The 24,470-nt window shown below is 41.0% G+C and overlaps 2 protein-coding genes across 2 annotated transcripts; one reads left to right on the top strand and one right to left on the bottom strand.

Annotated features, from left to right (window-relative positions):
* Positions 1-77: 77 nt before the first annotated feature.
* On the top strand, positions 78-19,097 carry LOC129193934 (deubiquitinase DESI2). Its single transcript, XM_054798744.1, has 5 exons — positions 78-604; positions 8,212-8,284; positions 8,387-8,480; positions 11,153-11,294; positions 14,511-19,097. The coding sequence occupies exons 1-5, from the start codon at positions 557-559 to the stop codon at positions 14,775-14,777; spliced, it is 624 nt and encodes a 207-aa protein (XP_054654719.1). The 5' UTR covers positions 78-556; the 3' UTR covers positions 14,778-19,097.
* LOC129193933 (cytochrome P450 3A40-like) lies at positions 16,518-24,468 on the bottom strand. The gene is made up of 13 exons (XM_054798743.1): positions 24,137-24,468; positions 23,930-24,023; positions 23,768-23,820; positions 22,491-22,590; positions 21,054-21,167; positions 20,730-20,815; positions 20,464-20,606; positions 20,267-20,391; positions 19,952-20,036; positions 19,724-19,884; positions 17,868-18,094; positions 17,350-17,512; positions 16,518-17,266 (listed from the first exon to the last, which is right to left on the bottom strand). Exons 1-13 carry the CDS (start codon positions 24,205-24,207, stop codon positions 17,192-17,194), a joined length of 1,497 nt encoding a protein of 498 aa, XP_054654718.1. The 5' UTR covers positions 24,208-24,468; the 3' UTR covers positions 16,518-17,191.
* Between the last annotated feature and the right edge of the window lie 2 nt (positions 24,469-24,470).

Below are 24,470 nucleotides of genomic sequence, written 5' to 3'. Positions count from 1 at the left end.
GTAGTTCGCGAGTGTCTGCTTTGGCTGTTTCAACTACAGTACCCACAATTCTATGGACTACTAAGGTCTACTAATCGAGCGCGGAGTCGTCGCTGAGTCAGTTGTGTGCTCGCCCACTCTTCAGTGTCCAATTTTTCCTTTCCCAGCCCTGCCTTCGGATGCACGGTTCCTCTTATAGCTATAGCCGCAGATCGACGCTTTGTGCGTAACATTACGTCATTTTACGAATTCTGTCTCTGCACCCCCCCATCACAAACTCTTTTGAAAAAAATCGTGTTTAAAAGTCAGCTTCTTGTTTTTTGTCAGCCACTTCACGTTAGCCGAGTGGCTACTCGTAGCCAGAAAGACTGTCAGATGTTGGACGACACAAAGCTCATCGAACGTTTTTTCCAAACGTCCAGTTGACTGTCTGCGGTGAAAGTGTTCACGTTTCAAAGGGGAGGTCCATTTTTTTGGAGGTTCTGGCTCGGGGGGAAGGAGCTGGGGGGGCGAGCGGAGGAGGCAGACCTGCCAGAGAAGCACCATCGCCGGGCGCTGGGACGAGGATAACATCTTGATGCTAGTGATGGCAAACGAGCCGATCATCCTCAACGTCTACGATATGGTACGCGTTTGTGTTTATATATGTCATTCATTTTGTTGTTTTAATACGCTTTGGTACGACACGTCTTGAAGCAAACAATGCGGTTCACCGAGTCTCGTCGGCAGTGCGCGGACGAAAGTCCGTTAGAAAAAGGAGTGGTAATCGATATTCTTCCATCTTCAGACACTTAGGGATGACAATGACACCACTACTTTTGTTTGTCACAGATTCTCATGCTTCCCTCATATATTCGGCGTACACTAAGAAACCCCAAACTCGTTTAAATTGCATGCCATTTAATTTTTGCTTTCCTTTACATAGCAAGTTATTTTCCATTAAACAGTAAGTTGTACTAATAAAGTAGTCCTCCAATTTTATGATAAACAACAAGGTTTTGTTTGTATTAAGGTTTAAATATCAGTTAGGACAACCAAATAACTAAAAACTATCAAGTTAATTTCCAGTTAAAGGATGCGTTATCCAAATAGGTTACATTTTCTGATAAACAAAGCATTTATATGATCATCTTTAGGTCCAAATTGCAGTTAATGTTGAGGTATTTCGTTTCCCTGGCGAGTTTTTCCCCATTAAAGGGAAGTTTTCCAATAGGTTACAATACACTCCATCCATTTCCTGTATGTTATTAGGGTCACGGGTGAGCTGGAACCTATCCCAGCTGACTTTGGAGGCAAGAGGCGGGGTATAGCCTAGACTGGTTGCCAGCAATCACAGGACATATAAACCAGTGGTTCCCAAACTTTTCACAGTCGCTTACCCCTTCAGACATTTAACTTGAAGCAATGTACCCCCTACTCCTGCACACTTTAAAAACATAAACCTTTTCTAATCTTCGTTAACTTGAAATATCGAACATGATTAATTGGTCAATTTTGGTCATTCTGGTTCAAAAATTTGCATTTTGCATGGTCAAATTTTGATAAAGTTTTACATGAGCACTGATAAATAAGTATCTGTCCTGCGTATCTTTTATTTCAGCCGGATGTTGGGATTGTTCTGTTTGAATGGGTTAAAGTCGAGCTTCACTTTTGTCCGCTTGCAATCGCTACGATTTAAGTCTGCTTATTAATTTGATGCCAAATTGAAAGGGAAAGTTTAGCAAGCATGATAAAGCAGTATCCAAAGTACAAAAATATATACAATCAGCGATAAAGACTCATTTTTGGTGGGAATCCCCACTCTGTCAATCCTGACACGCACATACGTTGACAGGTTTTCAAAGTGCGGGGATTGGAACACCAATATAAATGGAATCTTCAAGATGACAGACTCTTAATGCACAACATAATCATCAAACTTACATTCTTGTTCATGTAACTCACACAGAGCAATGTTTGTAATTGTGTTAGCCACTAATTCTTTTTCATTTTTATTCACGTACCCCCTACGACAATTGGCTTAGACGACTTTGGGAACCTTGGAAATAGACAAACAACCATTCACACTCAGATTCACACTTCTGGTCAATTTAGAGTCTCCAGTTAAGTCAAACATGCATGTTTTTGGGGTGTGGATGAAAGCAAACTCAATACAGAGATTTTAACCCACATCTCCTGACTGTGAGGCTAACAAACAAATGTCAACACAAAAATTGTATGGTCAAATAAGGCCCAAGATATGTTTTTTTTTCAAGTTAAGCCAATCTGAAAGCCGTATTGCTGCCTTATTTCATCACCATGTAAGGTGTGGAGCGAAAACTATTCCACGCTCCACTTTTTTTTTATCTGCTGTGTCCAAAACAGAGGTGGAACATTGTTGTCCTGCATGAAAGTGTATGTGAATGGGGCTTTCAGTTATCTTGAGCGGAAATAAAAACGTAAGACAAGGGGCCCCAAACCACAGCGTTAGTAAACCACAGTGCATTTCCTCATAAGAGACGTATACGTGTACATACGTCTTTGTGGCGGTGGATGACGCTGACGGAGTCACGATGTTGTCACCATGCAGGGGAGAGGGGGGAGTCAGTGGGGAGGCTGGACACTGGAGTATTGATGAATAATTGATTGATACGGATTCCCTGTGGTGGACTGCAGACAGGGTCTTTGTATTTCCCTTCTATGGTCGCCCTTGTGTCTTATTTCATCTGCTAACAAGGTAGTTGTTGACTTGTTAACACAAACAATCAGGCATTGCATTAATAACACTCCAGAGTTGATCAAATCCCTGTCCTAACTAATGAACTCCCATTTGCAGGCTATAACGTGCATGCTAAAACCGCACGTGGCGCTTACACTACCGACCGTAAGGCTGGTGGGAAAAATGTTGTCCCTTGGGGGTCATGACAGAAAATAATTGAGAACCACTGGATTAATGCAATCGCTGCTCCTGCAAGTTGATGAGTGATGAGTGTCGGCTGTCATGCTAACAACAACAGTGCAGCGTGAGTCCTTGTGTAAAATGGCAGCGTGCATTTGTGATGCAGCTCGTTAAGTAAACATAAAAATAAAAAAATGATGTTAGTGTGAATTAGGGCTGGGCGATAATATCAATATTATAAATATTATAGCAATATATTTGCTAAAATATGGTCCCCATTGCAACAGTGGAAAAAAAAACGGCTTTAAAAAACCTGCTGAAAACAATGGACCCGCGATGTCCAGCGAGCTTCGCCGTTACAATTATTTAGCACGACAAGCTTTACCACAAATATACAGTTGCTAACCCTAATGCAGTTGACAGGTTGGTGTACCTGGCACCAGTGGCGGAGCTACGGGGTGGTCATGGCCATGGTCACCCCTGGTCTTCTCTAGACATTTCAGGTATCAAGTTATTGCCACCCCTATGTGAGTAATGGTCTCACCTTGGCCACCCCAATGAAAAATTTCTGGCTCCTCCAATGCTTGGCACAAAATAAGGACATGCTTGTGTCTTCGAAAAAAGGTTACCTAAAATATACTATTATATTTTGAGTTGCTGACATTGAAAAATGTCCTCTTAAACTGGGCGATCCTTCATATTTTCATTATCAGTTGAGGATTTGAGCATAGCTCGAGGTTTGTTATCAAAAAGATTATATTTTACTTTTTCTATATTTACAATACAGGCCAGAAGTTTGGACACACCTTCTCATTCAATACGTTTAATTTATTTTCATGACTATTTACATTGTAGATTCTCAAAACTATGAATGAAGACGTGGAATTATGTACTTAACAAAAAAGTGTGAAATAACTCAAATTATGACAAGATAACTTCTTTTGATAGCTCTGCAAACCCCTTCGTGTTCTCTCAGTGAGCTTCATGTCGTCACCTGAAATGGTTTTCACTTTGCAGGTTTGCCTTGTCAGGGTTACTTAGTGGAATTTCTTGCCTAATTAATGAGGTTGGGACTATGTGGTTGTATTGTGTGTGTCCAAACCTTTGGCCTGCACTGTATTTCAAAAAGAGAATGGCCTACTTTATTTGAGCGGCTTTTTTTTGTTTTTTTTTTTATTTTTGTAATGCGCATCGTGCATGAAGCTTTAAAAAAAAACAACAACAAAGAAACATCCTCATATATCACACGCATATTTGGCTTTGATTTTGTCTAAGCTCACTTTGCAGAAAAAAATATCGTGATATATATCGTATATCGATATCCAACCAAAAAGTGTTGGTCCATATCGCCCAACCCTAGTGTGAATCAAGATTTTTTTTTTTTCTTTTTCAGACAGAATATGCAGCATCATATGGGATACATTGTGGTGGTGTCTGTGCATGGCCTATTCTTGAATATAATCTCAACAAAAATACATACAACTATATATATATATATATTACAATGGAGTCCATTTCATTCCAATGTAAGATGCTGTTTCGGGTCACTAATGGCATGTTAAGGACCGTTCACATGGATTTACACGAGAGTGATGTCTCCCTCTCACAAGAAAGCTGTGTGAAATGAACTATTTTAATTGGCTGTTAAGCTTAGAAGGCCACCACTCGCATAACTCAATGCAACATTTGTTCCTTCCTGACTTGCTTTCCTTCTTTTGATTCCTTCTTTCACCCTGCCCCTCTCTCTCCTTCCTTTTATGTCACTTCCTCATGCGTTTCGCTTGAGTCATCATTCGCTGAAGAGCCTTTATCTCTCACTCGAATGACTGCACGAGCCTCGGCCGACACGCAACAGTTCGCAGAAGCTACTCGTGCATATCTTAACAGACGCATACACACACATACCTGTGAACAGTGAAGTGTATTTCTGTGCAGGAATACATTTTTGGCAGTAGGCCGCAGTCCTCATTGAGACAATTGGCTGCAGTCCATTTTTTTGCACGTTGTGTGTCCTGATCTGGATAATGAGAAGTGATTTGACTGCTGGCCCCAAATCTGATTGACTGCTGCTCATTCGGTCGCTTGCAGTTCAATTTTCTATGTTAAAGGTATTAATCGCTAACTGTACTTGTGCCATACCAATGTTTAGCCCTCTACCAACCACAGGTACCAAAAGAGGCCGTGCTAGACAGAGAGCAGTTGGTTGATTGGTAGACAGAATGGGTATTATCAAGCCTGGTGGTGGAAACACAAGCCAGATCAGGATTTAGCGTTTTCACTGTACAGTGGTGAACCAGACTGTACTATCCATCCACCCCGGACTGGTCACCTGCCAATCGCAGACCAGACTGTACCAGTTGATGGAATTCTAAGTGTCGGGGTTGTCGAAACAAAGTAAATGTGTCATTTTGGACATTTATTCAAACGTTTGACATTTTGTTTATAAAAGGACACCTTTAAAAATGATGAAAGTGTACTCTACATGTGTTCAGTCTGGACTTGTCGACCACGGCCTGTTGTTGTTTGTGATGCAAGAAATGACGAGTTTCATGCTTCTCTCGCAAATTGCTCATTTACTACATTCATTACTTGACATGCGTATGTACTGCATATGCTGTAATTATATAGCTGTGGTGTTTCCTAAACGTGAAAACCCGTCCCTCGCCACAATGCCATTGGAATTTCGTAGCTTCACTCTATCACGGTTTTTGAAAAACATTCTAATTCATAAATCATGCTGTTTCCTGGTTGAATACGGCCTGCTGTTAGTCCAAAATGTGCATATTGAGCCAGATTTGAGATATTTTTGACCCAAATTAAGCATTTTCAAGCATAAACATGGCTTAATTAACTAAAATACAAATATAAGGCGTTCAGAAGATGTTGTTGATTGTATTGCCTTAAAATGTATCTGTATTTTAGTTCATTCAGAACATTTTTATGCTTGAAAATGCTTAATTTAGCCCAAGAATACATAACATTTGCTTAAATATGCAATGTTTTTACTAATAATAGGCAGCAGTCAACCACAAAACAGCAATCATTAATTAATCATTTTTTTAAAAACCGCGATAGAGTGAGGGAACAACTGTAACCATAATAACACAAATTACTGCTGCGGCCGTAATCCACTCCGAGCTAAAACTGAACTCTCACGAGCTAAAACTGAACTCTCACTCGACATCACTTCCTGTGCACCGCATGTCCGGAATTCATTTATTGCACCACACACAAACACGAGTCTTATGTCTTAAATGGCTTATTTTCTCCGATTCTGTCTACTATATTGGGTAATGCAAGTGTAAATGTGACTATAGGGGTGTTATTTTAATGGCTAGAGGGCTCTAATAATGCTAAAAAGTGTATTAAAAAGGTCATAAACAGGTTTTCTATGCTCTAACTATGAAAATATTAGATTTATAAATAAGGAATCCTAATTCCTGGAAATTCTGTTATCACGGCGGATTAACGGATTAACTGCGCCCAACGAGGAATTGCTGTGTATATAACAAGTTCATGACTTTAATAATGATGTGGACTGCATGGAAAAGTGGATGCTGCAGCTGCTGGATGCTGCCCACTCATGGTATTTCAAATCATGCGGAAATAATAAATCTGGAGGTTGACTACAACCACAGCTGTTAACGCTAATCTTTCTCGACCCTGCGGTAATCACAACCCATGCGGTTATTTGCTTTTGTAGACCATGCACCCGGCTACTATCGGACTACAATTCAAAAGCCGCATGCATCTCACTGAAGGATGTTCATGGTTGATTCAAAGACGATCAGGATGTGTACACATTGCCTCCTACTGGCCTGGCATGCTCATCAAAGTGTAAATAGGCCGTTGTTGTCTTGATATAAAACAAGGTTCATTATGAACAAAAGCTTCTGTGGTTCTTGTTGTAGTTCTGAATGACATCTTGACAGGCTTCAATGAAGAGGACATTTATAGCGATGGTCTGGGATCTGTATAGACTGGACAGACTGGAAACGCATCTTCTCTGCATTCTTTCTTCTCTTTGAGGATCAATACTGTGTCACATGACTTTCGGGAGGACCAGACAGACAGAAGGGTCGACCCCCTGACCCCCTCCGTCATTCCCATTTCGCCAGCCTGCTGCCTCGCCTCCGCTAAGTGCATTTCCTGTTTGTCTCCGAGTGCTTCAGTTGGCGGCCATATTGAGACGATGGCGTCATGTGGGCTGACCGCCAGCTTAAGTAATCGCAGTCGATCGAGGAACTGCAACTAAATGTCGTTTCCTGCTTAAAAATGTTGTTGTCATGGTTACCGGCAACAACACCCGACGGTTAGAGACAGGAAATAGTCTGTGGTGTTTTTTTTTTTGTTACAGTGCAACTTACGTGTCATCTGTCAGTTTTTAGTATTATGTTAAAACCTCACCATCGCTGTGCTACATATTCAGATAAACCCTATGAGACACACACACACACACACACACACACACACACACACACACAGTCCCATGCAGGCAGCAGCTTTTAACTACACTAAGACTCTTATGTCACCGCTGGGTGTTGAGGAGGAGGAGAAGGAGGAGGAGGGTGCAAGACCAGCTCTTCGTCAATCCAGTGAGTCGTCAAGGCTACAAATATGCTTCTTCTGGATGATGAGTCAGCATAAAATACTCACACGGTTCCTGAAATACACACACGCACGCGCGCACACACAATCAGCCTTTCAGGAGGAAAAACCGGCGGTGACTTCATTGTGCAAATGCTGAGAGGGAACAAGCAGTGTGTTGTGAGGTGATTGTTGTGTCCCGCATGCAAAAACAACACCAAGTCTTTCGTAAAAGACACTTCAAGGTGTCACACTATTCACTTATCACAGCCTGCTCACGTTATTATGTTGCATTTCAAACTGAAAATGTTTGTTATTGAGTAAAAACTACCAAATGTGGTGGGGATTCTGTATTTTTTAATTTATTTTTTAATCACTTATATGGAGTCAAAATATTAAGCACAGCTCTTTGTGTTGTGCGCCTGTGCCAACGGCAAGCATAGTAATGCACATATTGTTACATGAACGTTATTCTCCTTGTAAAGACAGAAGTCTGATATTAGAATTAGATTAGATTGGGCGGGTGAACCTAAGAGTGTCTTAGACACACGTTGGAAGACATCAGAATCGATCAGTTTGAAGACAAATCGAACATTGATTCGGGGTTAATTTTCTTGTGTGCGGTCGTGTGATTCCCCCGATTCAACGGCTGACCCATCATTTCAATGATCATTCCCGTGCCTGGATGGCATTTTAATGGATTGCAATGGAATTTTTGTCCCGTTTTCTTGTAATATCATCTTAACGGTGTGACTCTGCGTCCTCAGTACTGGATCAACGAGTTCACCAGCTCCCTCGGCATCGGCGTCTTCCATTCAGGGATCGAGATCTACGGCCGAGGTGAACCTAGCAACTTGACTGCCCCCATGCCTCTTAACTCAAAGCATTTCTAAGTGACGCTAAGTGTCTCTGTGGGTGTGTGTGTGTGTGTGTGTGTGTTAGAATTTGCCTACGGGGGACATCCTTACCCCTTCTCAGGGATCTTTGAGATTACGCCAGGTGATGCAACAGAACTGGGCGACACCTTTAAATTCAAGTAAGTAGTTAGTAAAGTACTCTGGGTTCTTTTAAAAGTGTTTTTTTTTTTTCCTCAGTTGTAATTATCAGCCTGCAGTGAGTGTGTGTGCGTGCTGTCTGTTACTTCTGCTCTGATTAATGTGCCCTGCGGTGTTTGACTGAGAAACACACACACACATACACACACACACATCTCTACTGCCCATTGAACCAGTGCAATAACATAAATATAGTGGCACCTTTTGAGTAAAAAAAAAAAAAAAAAAAATGTATACAGGATCTCTAACATTTCTTTTACAGTGGTTAACTTCTTTTTGTACAAAATACAAAAAAAAAAATTTTAAAAGTAGACCATTTGAATCACACTTTAACAATGTTATTATGAGCCACGAAGAGTTGCGTTCAAAGACACCACATCATTTCACATGTTGCGAGTGTCGTCTGGGACTTCCGAGCATACGCAAATGCAGCAAATTGTACTTCGCATTAACTGCTTTTTCTTTACCTTTCTGTGTATTTAGACCAGGGGTGTCCAAAGTGCGGCCCGGGGGCCATTTGTGGCCCGCGACCGTGATTTTATCGGCCCACAGCACAGTCTAAAAATGTAATTTAACGAGGAAACTTAAAAACAACAGCAGCAAAAATGGGAAAATCAATCAAAAGTCAAAATATTAAAAAAAGAGTTGCAATCTAGCAAGGAAAAAAACATGATTTCACAAGAATAACGTAATAATATGAGGGAAAATGTCATTTTAGTAGCATGAAGTTGAAATATTAAAGAAAAATTATTTTTTTTTTACTTTAAAAACAGGCGTAAAGTCAAACTATTAAGAGAAAAAAATAGTTTTCTAATTAGATAAAAGTTGCAATTTTATGAGAATAAACTTGTCATATGAGGAAAAATATGATTTTAGTAACAATGTTGAAATAAAAAAAAACATTCTTGTTCTAAAAGATATGGAGTTGGAATTACGAGGAGAACATTTACAAGAGGAAAGCTGCAATGAAATAGTTGGGAAAAACAAAAAAAACAGCAGAAATGGAAAAAAACAGCTGTAATTTTACAGGCGTAAAGTCAAAATATAAAGAAAAAAAGTCATAATGGAATGAAGAACAAAAGTCACAATTTTACAATAGTAAACATGTATTATTATGGAAAAAACATAGTAGCATTTCATCCATCTTACAAAGTGAAGTGCAGGTTATTTTAGCTACATATAGCTTGTTAGCATATATCTACAGTATGTGTTGGTTTACAAAATATCAAAGTGGCCTTTGCATCCTTTCATTTTTTCAGCATGTGGCCCTTGCTGGAAAACGTTTGGACACCCCTGCTTTAGACCGTACTGTACATACACGCATAGTAAAGATGTTGTGATGTTCAGAGTGTCCACGAATTCATCTCGCTGTCGCGTAGTGCCAATGAGGAAGTGTCGCCCCCCCAGGAAGAGGGGGAATCGAATGGTGTTGGAATTACACTGCTGTTGTTGAGTGTCGTGACAGCGCGGGGACGCCATTGAAGTCCGACACGGCGCATCAAAGACGAGGCACTCGGTTATTTCCACACAATGAATGTGTGAACGTTATTCATGTTGATCGTGCACCCTCCCGCTCTTTTTTTTATGAAGCTAAGCCAAACGTTTTAGGCGCTTCTTCTCTGCTGGTGCTCGCCGGCTTCTTTTTCGTTGGTGTTCGCGGCTATTCCTTCCGCTTGGCGAAGTGGGCATCGAAACTAGGAATCGAAATAAAAATATTTGAACGATCCCGAGAGAATCGGAATGTTAGTCCCGGTTCCCATCGATGCTCGAGACTCGATGCCCAACCCTAGTAATCAATGAAATAAATTAGTTAGAGCCGGTAACTATTTTTCTATTGCCCTAACATATATGTACTGTATAGTTATATACACACATATTGTAATATTTGTAGTTTAAATGTAGTTTTTCATTAAACTACATTTTTACATTTTGATTAACAGTGGTCGACTTCTTTTTATTTAAAAAAAAATACTCTTAAAGTAATATTAATATAATAAATACATAAAATACACTATGCTATATATAAAAACAATATATACTAGAAATGTGCAAATGCTGTGGAATCCCGCGCCCAAACCCTGACGAGTCGACGCTGGACTGAAATGCTGTAACTATCATGCTACCTGTTAGCATGCTAACACCGAGCATGATAGAGAATGCTAATGTGCTAAGTGTCTATGTAAGGTAATACCTGAGAAAATGGCAAAAATGTTAACATGCTAACATTAGCATGTTAACAATGCTAGCATGCTATCACCTAGCATGTTAGTGCTCATACCTATAAAGTTCATACCAATAAAAATGGTATGCTAGCAATGCTATCATGCGATATATGTGTTAAGTTCTCTTCAAAAGTGTCACAATAAAATTTTTACATTTCAGTATTAAAAGTGGTTCTTTTGACACTTGCATGATAAATTATTAGCTAAAAAAGAGGTTTTACATGAATTCCACCATTGTGGGACTAAAGCCCAGGAACAGATCATTTATGTTTCCAATGGTTTCCAACAGTTTGAACTGTTTCTGAGTTAACGAGTCCCATTACTTGAACATTAGAGGACCCACTGTATAAGGACCTCAGCATAGTAGCATTGTTATGAAGGTGACGTGTGTACACACTTGTATACGTGTGCGTGTGCATGTGCGTGTGCAGAGAAGCCATCGTTCTGGGCAGCACCGACTTCACAGAGGATGACGTGGAGCGGATCATCGAGGAAATGGGGAAGGAGTACAAAGGCAACGCGTACCACCTCATGCACAAGAACTGCAACCACTTCTCCTCAGCGCTGTCAGAGGTATACAGACACACACACACACACACACACAGTGGTGCTTTCATTGCATTCCGTCTATTCTGTTAGTTCAGTACACGCAGATAAAGTTTTATTATTATTATCATGCTAAACACATTTTTTCGAAACCAGGGTCATCCAAAGTACGGCCCGGGGGACATTTGCAGCTGGCGGCTGTTTTTTATTGGCTGCAGGACTTTCTAAAAATATAATTTAACAAGAAAAATAAAGTAAAATAACAGCAGCAAAAATGGAAAAGTCAGCAGTAATTTTGCAAGAGCAGAGTCAAATTATTAAGATAAAAAAGTTGTCATTTTATGAGCATAGCGTAGTAATATTGAGGAAAAATAACATCATTTTATTGGCATAAAGTGAAATATTAAGGAAAAAATAGTTGCATTATTATGGGAAACAAACAAAACAATGATTGAAGTTGTAATGTTTGGAAAATTAGGTTGTGGAAAAAGTTGCGAGAATAAAGTCCAAATATGGAATAAAGTCATAATTCCGAGGAGAACGTTTACAAGTAGAAAGCTGAAATAGTTGGAAAAACAGCAACAGAAGATATGGAAAACACTGCTGTAATTTCACAAGAATATAAAAAATATTAAGAGAAAAAAATGTCAGATTATAACGAGAAAAAAAGTCACACACAACAGGAAACGTTACACAACTTGTAATATGATTAAAAATAATGTCATTTTAGTAGTAAATAAATCAGTATGTTATTTTTTTTAAGTCTGTTGAGAAACACACAAAACAAACTAAAGTTGTGCTTTTTGGAAAATTAAGTTGGGGAAATTGTCCTAATATGGAAATAAAGTCGTTATATTAGAAAAAGAACATTTCCAAAGATGAGCCAAGATGAAAGTTGAAATATTTGGAACAAAACAGCAACAAAAAAAAAAGACCGAAGTGCATAATAATAGTCTTTTTCACCGACGTCACAAAGCTGCGATGCATAACTTCTTTCTATGCTAGCATATCTACATGTGTTGGTTTACAAAATATCAACGTGGCCCTTGCATCCTTCCCTTTTGCAGTATGGGGCCCTTGCTGGAACATTTTGGACACCCCCGTTCTAAACCATTTTCCCCAATAAGAAGTCATGGAAATGGAAATAATCGGTTCCAGGGTTAAACTGTCAATCACCTGTACAGGCCATGCTTCAAGTCACATTTTAACATGCAACGGTCATTACAAGCGGAAAAAGAAGTTAACCACTGTAACGCAATAAAACCTTTGTGCATGACAGGCCTATGTTGGACAAAAAGTCTCCACTTCACAACATGAGCAACAACGAGCTCATGTTGTGCTATTGATTCTCTTTGAAAATCTGTGCTGCTTGGCTTCAGAGGACTAGCAGCTGCTATTGTGGCTAGCTAGCACAGTGTGACAACTAGCACATGTTAGCATTTGGTGGGCAGGGTGGATGCCGGAACTGCTTTATTATTGATGAGGAGATGAGCTGGTGTTAAATGACGGTATCGTGTTCCGGCTCAGCCTTCGTAGGGCAGGAATGCTTTGTGTTGATGGAATTGAATTGAACTGTGCTTGTGATGCACAAAGAATGAATGAGTATCGGCTTTCCTGCACGAAGTGGACACTCTTGCACTTGCACAGCGCGTGTGTGAATGTGTGGTCTAAATCGGCTTATCCTGCTCCGACTAATGAGCGGGGAGTCTTACAGTTAGTCCCCGCACTGAGATGCGGATTAAAACACAACGATACAAGCCCGCACTTGCACAGCCAGCTGGCATGCACGCACACACACACACACACACACACTCGTGGGCACTTGTGTTGTCCTATTGAAGAAGTCAGGCAATCATTGTCCTTTTTCCTGCGTTCTTTGAAAGCACCGTGATGTAAGATTACACAGCAGCTGCAAATGTCTTAGTGTTATTTTGAATTTAAAGTGGTCTCTAAAATGAATGAATGAACGAACCAACGGTCATATGGTATGGAATTTGACCTAAAATGCTGGGGAAAATTACAAATGGAATATTTTTGTAGTTAGAGCATAGAAAAGATGTTTATGACCCTCTAAATATGTTTTATTTACCATTATTAGAGCCCTGCAGACATGAAATAACACCCCTCGTACATCTATGCAGTAATGGACATTGTTCTGTTTACACCACACTGCGCATCTCGCAGGCTTTAAGCATAGCAAGCTACTGAGCTAAACAGTTAGCGTCCAATTTATTAATGTCTAAACTTAAAGGAAAACTGACACTTTTTTTTTTTTATTTTTCCCATCAGCCACAATCCTTATGTGAACACATGAACACATAGCAGCAGTGCTGATGGGGATGTCATGTATTTCAAGCATAACTTTCACTTTGACACAAGTATGTTTTGCTTTTTTGACAGCTCAAATATCTAAACAACTATACCACAACATCAACAACACAAAAAAGGATTGTTTTACATCAAAATAACAATTTATTTACAAATATAACACCATGAACTATTATCCTTCTGCACGTTACACTCCTCCACGCTCTCTCACTTCCTCCTTCCTGTCATGTGTGATTTTTCCGTTCACGATCCCTGTCGAGCTCTCATCAAATGCACTTCTGCCACCTTGTGGCCGTTTTTGTGGCTTAACATCGCCCTGAAGTTAAACGCATTAGTGGAGAGCTGCGTCATCACCTCTTTTTGCCTCTCGTGCGAAAAAACGTAAAAGATGGATGAATATGTTGTTGGGATCGGGCGTTCGGGTTTATAAAAATGTCTAACTATGTCTTTGTTATTGAATGGGTTAAAGTAAAAAGAACTTGATAGATATTATGAGTGTTCACATTTGGGAAATAACAGCCTCTATCCACTTACCTCCTGCTTCCAATGAATGCCCGTTAAATGCAGAGAAAGGGCAAGAACCGAGGAAGACTGGGCGGAGCAAACAAGTCGCATAGCTTCCTGGATTATGGAGGCACACGCCATTGTGGAGCGGTCACATGTTGTACAAGCCGTCTCCACATAGCTTGTACCGTATATACCTGTACTTTTACCATAGCAGTCTGCAGGAAAGTCATTTAGAACATGTGGTATTTTAAATGTGCGTCTGTAGGTGCTGCTCTTTTGGTTGGACTGTTAGAATGAGTTGATCGGGACAGCTTGACTCTGGAACTGACTATTTTGCTTTCCTTTAGTTGTTTTGAAACTAATCAAAAGTCACTGAATGTCTTTTACTTCTCGGTGTTGTGTGTTCAGATCCTGTGCGGCCGCGAGATCCCGCGCTGGGTCAACCGCCTGGCCTACTTCAGCTCGTGCGTGCCCTTCCTGCAGAGCTGCCTGCCCAAAGAGTGGCTCACCCCGGCCGCCTTGCAGTCCAGCGTCAGCCAGGAGCTCCACGCCGGGGGGGACCTGGAGGAAGCTGAGGACGCCGTCGCCACCGCCTCCCTGGCGTCCGTGTCGCCTTCCTCTTCCTCGGGCCCCGCCTCCATGCCGCTGCAGTCCCGCCACCAGCCCCGCCGGTAGAAGCGTGGAACACACTTGGCTTGAATTTTGAAACAATCACCAGCCACATTTGGATGAGACCAGCGCTCTCCGGTTGAATGGTGCTACTCCTCTCACTTCTGACCCGACTGGACCTCCTTTGACTTTTGTACAAGTCGTGTCCCAGGTATTCCGAGCCAATCGCCGTCCTGTTTTTTGGGGTGGGACCGGACCTCAAAATCAACCTTTTCAAAAACTTTGGCAACAGAACCTCCCGCGGGTTCGTTTTTACTCCACGTTTTATTCTTTTGAGGCCGAAGGAGAGTTGACTTGTTTCTTAGTAGCCAGCGCCGTGGTGCCTTTGAGCACGCTTTTTACTCACAGTGTGACCTCCAGCTGTTCCCTGGAGGGCTCCCACTCGTTGCCAGAAGGTCACACGTTTGGCCTTGAGTAGAACCCAGGAAGAGCGCATCAGTTGGTTTTGTTAGTTGTTTTTTTCTCCCAACGGGCAAGACGACTCCGGGCTGCCGTTTTTGTCACATTTATGTCGACTTCAGCGGGTGATGAGAGCGCCCGATCTGTTTCTCCTTTCAAAGAAAAATGTTCGTTCTGTGCTGCGAAGCAGGACAACCCTTTTAAACTAAGTTTTTTTTAATGATATAATTCTATTTCTCTCACGTTCTCTTTGCCTTCGGTTCTGTTTTTGTTGACAAAACTCAGGACCTCCAAGTGTTTTCCAGACTTTTTAGTTTGACTGTTTTGTAATGCGGCCTACACGGCAAACACACAAGCTGCGGCACATTTTATACGCTTTGATTAAAAGAAAACAACTGCGAGTCCAATATGGTCTGCTTTTCTGTAAGTGCATTACATACATTTAAGCCCAAAGTATTGAAAGTATTCTGATTTAAAGTGAATTTTTATTTGTTTAATGGGCTTTTTGCTTGAAATAACAAAAGACTGCAGAAAGTTGTGTTGTGAGATATTTATGAAAAAATGTATAGTACATTTTCGGCATTTTGCATATTCTTACATCTAAAGTTGGAATACTCCACTTTATGTGAGTAGTTACCAGGACCCTTTGGAACAGTGCAAGCGATACTGAATCCTTATATGAAGTGTAAACAATGAAAATAGCAGTGTCATTTCGAGCCATAAAGTCTACCCGTTCAGCAAATAAAATGTTTCCACTCATTTAATTTATCCAGAAATAAATCACTTCATAAGTTAAAAGTTGAACAGAGTGTGAATTACTTTGGGCTTATCCATCATATTTTGGATTGGCTGAACATGCTTTTTTTTTTTAAAAGGTATGTAACAACTTTTAGGGTCTAATTTCATGTTTAAAAAATTTGTTAACTCTGGAAAAAGTTCTTCATGACTTACATGGCACCTCATTTGGAGTGAGCTTTACTTTCATGTTATTTTCTACGTGAGTTGGGTTCATTTGCACAGATATGCAGCTGCGCCCTCTGCTGGCAGGGACCTGCACTGTAGCAGATGCTGATTTTTATTTTTTATTTTGTCCGTCTTGGCTTCACTTCCCACTTTCTTCCTTTTGACTTCTTCCGGGGCCAAAGAAAGCTTAAAGGTCATCTACTCCGCTTCATACATGAATGAATGTCATGTTTGAAACCAACACTTTAGCGTTGTTGTGTTTTTAATTTTATGCCCAACCAAATCTGCGTCATTCACAGCGAGCCTTCGGTTGTGCCGACCAGATTTGTACCTTGTTAAAGTTATTAAAAAAAGGTGGAAATAATCTTTTTTTTGTGCTGACAGTGTCTTCAAAATCATTTTATTCGTGTCACATTTGCTGAAATTCTTTGCTGAAAGGATAAAGAGAGAACGATGCTTAAGTGATTTTTTAAAATGATGTTCTAAAAGTAGTAAGTGCCCTTAGAGCCTGCTTATGAGCAGCAAAAATACTCTCACCACCTGACGGAGGATAGTAAAATAAAATTTAAAAAAAGCAGGCTTCGCTACACATTGTGAAATGAGCTGTGCCAACTATCTGTCAGTCAGCTACAGACGTGGTGGGAGATGCAAGTTTGATCATTGTGCTTTTTTTCAGCCTCCCTCTGGGCTTTGGGCTGGTTTTCTCAAACAAAATAATGGGAAAACTTTAAAATGTTGTGTTTTGGTTTTTTGTTTTTTTTACAAACATCGGTACATGTTTGTATATTTCTGAAGTTAACTTTTGAGTGTTAAGTTGCTGTGTGATGAGTTAAATTTAGTTTGTGAGATGAAACTGTGAGTTAGACTGTTATATTGAACAATGACCTCCTGCAATTTCCAAAGGTTTGACTGGTCCTCACGGACCTGTGTGTGCCACAATATATCATTTTATGATGTGGACACGATCGGCTTATACACCGGTGTGACTTACAGATGTACGTTTTTCATTGAATAGCATAAACATGGCATTCGTTTTAGTACCATGTGTCCCTTCTGAACTACTGCTCTCTGGGCACAAACTTGAATTTCACTGGCTGCTGTGGCCTTAGCAGCCAATCAAACTCCAGAGGGATCTAAAGGGAATAAGAAGATAGCAGATGCACGTTAGGAAGCAGGACAAACAGCCAGACTGTAAAGGTACAACCATGTGTCTTACTACGGTCTCTTTGCACGTCTCCATGGTGTAGCTCTGCAGCAGACGCACAACCACCATCTTCATGGTGAGGAGAGCGTAGCGCATCCCCACGCAGTTGCGAGGGCCGAGGCCAAAAGGCATGAAAGCGTACGGGTTCACCTCTTCTATGCCATCTTTGCTGAACCTGCAAAAAACAAGCAAAATAAAATTCACATCTGGGATCGCCTGACCCACAAGCCTGAAATGACGCCGCGCAACTTTTACTTACTATTGAAACACCAAAGTCCTGATGGTGACCTGGGTGTACTACATAGTAGGCTATACAGTTTTATATGAGTTTTTGGTCATTACGTTATCATATGAGTGCATATTGGCGAAACAATTACAAATCTGGAAAGTGCTCACCGAGTGCTTTAATTTGAGGTATGACTCGATGGGGCTTATCTTGAACTGATTTTTGTTATTTTTTAAAAAATGACAATTATATACATAAACATTGGCATGTGGGCAGTCTTGTTAACACGTCATGGTGAGTTTACCTCTCCGGCCGGAACCTCTCAGGGTCTTTCCAAAAGCGGGGGTCCTTGTGGATGACACTCACGGGAATGCCCACCAAGGTTCCTTCGGGGATGGTGAGATCGCCGATCTGGATGGTTTTCTTGCACATCCTCTCGAGTCGCGGCGCGGTCGGCATGACACGCATGGACTCGTTAATGACGTTGTCCAGGTACTCCATATTGAACAGGGTCTCGTAAGAAATGGGAGCCTTGAGGGAGACATGAAGATGAACAGCTAAAAATGGGGATTCCCACATCACAGCCATCACCGAGGCTCCCTACCTGGTGGCTTTGGCCAGTATAGGAATGATATCGTCGCTGCACCCGTGAAGAACTGAACAAAAACTATTCTGGAACTGTCAAGTGTTGTTGATATCGTTTATATTAATTGTGAAAAAGCGGAGGACATAACTTCCGAATTATGCAATCTTGAACCTACTTTTCAGGGGGTGCTAGAGAGGACACCTGCACCCCTAAAATGTTCACCAGGATAACATGCACAGTCGTTTGCGTTGAACCTCCAAAAAGGCAATTCAGAAAGTTGTTTTTTTATTTCATTAATTGATTAATAATATAGTTTGGAATTTCTTTAAGTACGAGCATGCCGGCAATGAAGAGCACCCAGTGCCAAAGGACACTGCACTATAGAACACTAGACGCTATCGAACAGCTTTGGCACTTTCAGTACAAAGTGCTATCTTGGTAGGTGCTTGCATGTTAACTATTAGCATGTTAGCTAATTTGCACATGTATATAGAGCAATGGCATGATGTAGGGACACTATAGAACTACCTTGGCACTTTCGGTACATATTGCTATCTTGCTAGGTGTTAGCATTCTAACTGTTAGCAGGTTAGCATTTTAGCTAATTTACTGATGTTCACATGCAAACACATCCATGGCATGATGTAGGGATACTATACAACTGCTTTTGGACTTCTCGTACATAGTGCAATCTTGCTAGGTGCTATCATGCTAACTGTTAGCATGTTAGCATTTAAACTAATTTCCACATGTATATACTGCAATAGCATTATTTAGAGAGACTATAGAACTGCCTTGGCACTTTTGTTACATATTGCTGTCTAGCTAGGTGTTAACATGCTAACTGTTATCATTTTAGCTAATTTACTTATGTTTACATGCAAACATGCATGGCATGATGTGGGGATGCTATAGAACTGCCTTTGGGCTTTCGGTACATAGTGCAATCTTGATAGGGTGCTAGCATGCTAACTGTTATCATTTTAACTAATTTCCACATGTATATACTGCAATAGAATTATGTAGGGAGACTATAGAACTGCCTTGGCACTTTCGGTACATATTGCTCTTTTGCTAGGTGTTAGCATGCTAACTGTTAGCAGGTTAGCATTTTAGCTAATTTACTGATGTTTACATGCAAACAAGTGCATGGCATCATGTTGGGATCCTACAGAACTGCCTTGGGACTTTTGGTACATAGTGCTATCTTGGTAGGTGATAGCATGCTAAGTGATAGCATGTTAACATTTTAGCTAATTTGCTCATCAAAATACAAATATAGACATGGCATGATGTACAGACATTATAGGACAGTATGGCACTTTCCGTACTTAGTGCAATCGTGCTGGTTGTTAGCAAATTGAATTATTTTAATTGGGTTTTGATGATTATTAAAAATGTACTATACTTATAAAATGTAATGTAATAAATGTTTACAATTGTGCAAGTGTAAACATGTGATGTTCCTCAATGTAACTTAAGCGAGTCCGAAATAAGCCATGACTAAATTAAATAAAGTCAAGTAAAATAAAATATCCATTCTAACACACAACAGCATTGATGTGATGGCGTACATCTGTGGGAACATTGGCGTCAATCTCCTCCTGCAAGGTCTTCATAGCGTCAGGGTTGGCGACCAGGTTGTACAGCAGGTACGTGAGGGTGATGGCAGTGGTTTCAAAGCCCCCAAAGATGAAAATGAAGGCTTGCGAGAGGATCTCAAGTTCTGTCAGGCCTGCGATAACAGGGTTGAGACGGACTACGCGGTCAAGAACTGTTTGGCGTCTTTCGGGAATTCCTACCTTTACTTGGCTGCTCCTGTTCGGTCTTTATGTCCGACTGCGGTATCTCATGCTGGATCATCACCTGCAGGAAGTCTGCATGACCCTGCATCAAAAAACGTTGCGCAACATTCACATTGGAGACTCTCAGTACACTTCTACATCACTGCAAACCACAACCTGTATAATAAACACTTTAAAACCAGCCACATTAAAACCTCTTGCACTGGATCTCACTGCATCGTGCAGGTGTACCTTAGCAAGTGCTGGCTCAGTGTGTTATCAGAAGGTGAAACTAAAGTATGTAAATAAATCATTCAGAGTGCAAAAACTTACAGACTTGTCTGTGTGATGCTGGTCTTTAAAATTCTTAATGATGTCGAAGAAATAGTTCACATGGCGCGTGGATATGAGGTCAAACTTCAGAATGTAGAGAATGTGTTTGATGAAGGGAAAAATCACTGGCAGGGGACAACAAAAAGCGACACTGAGCCCATCACATTCCGCGTCGGACAGAACAAACGCATACGTACTCAGGATGAAGATTTTCCAAAATTTGAACTTGAGGACATCTTTGAGATGAACGATGATGGGGTCGTCTGGGTTGTTGATGGAGTCGGCATCCACGCTGAAGGAGGCGCTGGTGATCACGTCCAAACTGTATGGCGCCATCAGTCTACAGCATAACACACACAATCACACAAACACACACACGCACACACACACAGAGTTGTTTGTTTTTTTAAGACAAAAAAAAAGGATGGAAAATATGACAAGTGATGGATTCTTTTGGACATACTGTTTGATGTCTACCGCTTGGCTTAAGTCTTTTTTTCCGAGGCTCTCCACCAGGCGGTCCGCATAGCGAGCGACGAGGGGAAAGATCTTCCACAGAAAACAAAAATATATATGTATATTTTTTTTAAAGATTATTCATAATTATTCATTTGGACCAAATTGCACCCTTTCAACGACTTAAATACACCTAAAAAAATAAACATGCACTCTTATCCGGATCCACATCAAATTTTCAGTGCTTCCCGTGTTCCTCCTTGGTGGAGGTAATGATTTGTGTCTCCTGATAGGTTCAACATCTGGGCGGTTATAGCGGTGCCACGCCCACCTGCTTCAGTCTTCCGCTGGTGAAGCACGGCGACAGGGAGCTGCGGATTCTCTTCCACTTTTCATCCTTGACGTTGGTGATGGCCTCACTCAGCGTCCCCAATACAAGGGCGTCCTGTGGGACACGAGCTCACTGAGGAGGACTTCTTTACAGCATCTGACAAACATTTCAGCAGGCGTTTTATGATATCTTGTCAAAGGAAAGTAAACTTTGATCTACTTTGTGAAGTAGTCAGTGTACATCTCGTACATCAGTGTCTATTTACTATCCACTGCAATGAAACATCACACACGCACACAAGTCGCAAGATAATTGTGTCTCGCCTAGAGTGAAGCATGGTGCATGAGTGCTGCCGGCACTGGGAAGCTGTGGTGGAATGAGGGGGGGGGGAAATGAATTCTTAAGCTCTGCTTCCGCGGTTGTGGTAACGTCATGTTACAAGGCTGCATGAGTGCTGGGCGAGCTGTGGTTCATTGAGAGAAAGATGGATATTCCAACATGTTCTCTGACACCGTGAAGGAGAGCATGACCCCTACCTCCGGGAAACTAGGCCGCATGACCGTTTTCCAACATGATAAGGAACCCAAACACGCCTCCAAGATAACAAATGCGTTGCTGATTAATTTAAAGGTGAAGGCGATGGAGGGGCCAAGTATGTCTCCTCCAGACCTGAACCAAGTAGAGCACTTGTGTGGGTAGTAAATCTATCATGCTATCCACTGAAAGTGAGTCACACGGCTATTAACGTGTTATGTTGGACGGTTTCCAATGGGAGGGTAATGTCAGGTAATGTCAAAGTACGTGTTGGAATTCATGTTTCCCCTCGATGAACCGCAGCTCCCCAGTGCCAGTAGCACTCGTGTAGGCCCAGAACATGACGTTTCCTGCCGCCACAACGCTTGACGATAGGCAAGATACAATCATCTCGACCACAAAAAGTCGGCAGCTTCGTCGCTCCTGGTAATTCGCTGCCAAGATTCAGTTTGATGTGCGGATATTTTGATATCCCGATCAGGAAGATGATGCGTGATATGCTGCATCCTGTGATGCCTCCTGAAACTCAAAAAGAAAGTGGATCATGCTCTGCTTCACAAGGTTACAGGACATGTTGGCATTCATGTTTCCCCTCAATGAACCGCAGCAGCACTCATGCACACTACCACCACCATGCTTGATTGCAGACACAGCTATCTTGCGACTCACTTGACTTGTGCGTTGACTCATTTTTAGTGGAGAGTACCTCTATACTGCTACTGACTACTGTGTCCAACTTTGACGTGATATACGTCCATAAAAATGCTTGAAATGTGAGAGGGGTGCTGTACAATCTACAATCACGACAACAATCAGTCAATACAATTGGCTCAGGTGTCAGCCAACTTTAAAGTTTCCCTGCCAGACTTCCCAGAGTTCTGGCATGCTTGACGTTTCTCTCACCCTGCGGTTGGTGAACGTCGTGTAGCATTCCTTCACCAACACAGCTTTAATGATCTCAGGATCGGCTACCATTAACATCGGAGCTCTGCCGTCAAACAAACTGCATGGGAAAAAAAGACCACACAGTGGAACCTCTGACGTCACTGAGGTCGTACAAGTCTGACTTTGTTCAAGCGTGTCAGGACAAACACGTTTCTCTCAAAGTTGAGCAAAAGCGAAATGACGACTACTGCTACTTAAATAAGCGGACTCGCATTCAAAGACTCCAGCGTCACCAAATAGACTCTTTCAAATGACCTTTTACGATGCTTAACTTCTTTTTACACTTGTATCTTTAAAAAAATATATATGTTAATGGTGCGCACTTGCGACAAGATCGCCTTTGCTTTACTTCATCATTGTTCAGATTGACTGTTTTATTGTTATGTTTTTAACATTAATAGCGGTGAACTTCTTTTCACACTTGTATGATATTTGTTCAAATCTTTCCTGTACAGCTAATAAAGCTGTTATGAGGGAGAGTAGCCAGAAAAGCCAGAAGCCAGAAAATGCTGACAGGCTGGTATTTCTCGCCAAAAATCTGACTAGTAGGCCTGTTGCATGCTCCTGTTCCTTGGACTATGCACCTTGGTGGGGTTTTTTGTTTTGTTTTGTTTGCACTTTATGAAGAGACACAATTGCACATTTATTTTTAGTTAGCCCTTTGACTTGGGTGCATTTTGTTATTATTTATGATTTATTTTTATTTGAAGTTTTGAGCTGAAATCCTTGTTCACATACAATTTGTTTAAAGTAGAAAGTACAATAAAAATATGCTTCACCTAACATAATGAATAATTGTGAATTGAATTTTGAACAAAATAACCATGATTATCATTTTGGAGGTAGCCGTGCAGCCCTACTGCTTCGTTCAACTGAAGTGCATGAAAAGTTACTACAAGAGACTCAGCAAATACTCTTTCAATAATAATGTGACAAGTGGAAGGTGAAAGGTCACGCAGCGCACTTGAGCTAATGTACACGGGAAAAAATAAATAGTCATCACCATGACGCGGGTGATCTCATCACACTGTCATAAGGTCTTTACATACAATTGCCACGATAAAACTTTACAACGCGGGTTATGTAACGCGCTACTATATGATGGAAAAACAAACACTGAATGCATCAATACACAGTAAAAAAAACATAAATGTCTGTTGAATTATGACATTTGTAAAACAATTCAACATCACTCTTTTATTATGTTGACTGTGAAATAACTCAATGTCACTCACCCCCACACGTCTCCATACTTGGCCTGGCACTCCCTGTCAACAACCAGCAATCCCTAAAGGGAATTTGAGGACAAGGTGTTAAAATTGCAGACTTAGGTACTATAAATCAGCATTTCTCACTTCTATTCAGCTTCACCACACTTGTCAAGATGTATCCCTCACCCTCCTCAAGCTCATCATAGTTCCCACAAAGGGAAATGCCCTTGGTCCTGGTATTCCCAACTTTTTAAAATATCCATACGGCCAAACACCATACCTTAAAAGAGCAACACAATCAAGTCACACACTTTTTTGTTAAAGTTTCTTAAGCAGGTTTGACACTATTTTTTGTTTACATAGTGGCATATAAAAAGTGTCAAATGCACTTACAATAAGAGTAAGGTGAAAAAGAGAGCCACTAATGTCCAGGTTGTGGCAGAAAAAAGCTCCCAGCCGAACATTGTGTCTGGACTCGAACACCAGCTCAAATGTCATTAAAATAAGGAAGTGGTAACCCTTGTACAGCCCTATGGTGTCTCAACTCGAGATTACACTACTACATTTCAGCAAACACTAAAGCAGCATTTCAGTCTTCAGATAAACGGGAATATTTATGGATAAATGCACCTTTAATTCCAAATCTTAGTCACACATGTATTTAAAGTTCGGTACTAAACAATTGGAAGTATAAACATTGTTGTAATAAAGTTTAAGCCTTCTCGCT

This window comes from Dunckerocampus dactyliophorus, chromosome 14 (genome assembly GCF_027744805.1).
Source record: "Dunckerocampus dactyliophorus isolate RoL2022-P2 chromosome 14, RoL_Ddac_1.1, whole genome shotgun sequence".
Taxonomy (NCBI): Eukaryota; Metazoa; Chordata; class Actinopteri; order Syngnathiformes; family Syngnathidae; genus Dunckerocampus; species Dunckerocampus dactyliophorus.
Note: the sequence above shows the minus strand (reverse complement) of the source record. Positions and strands in the feature narration are given on the sequence as shown.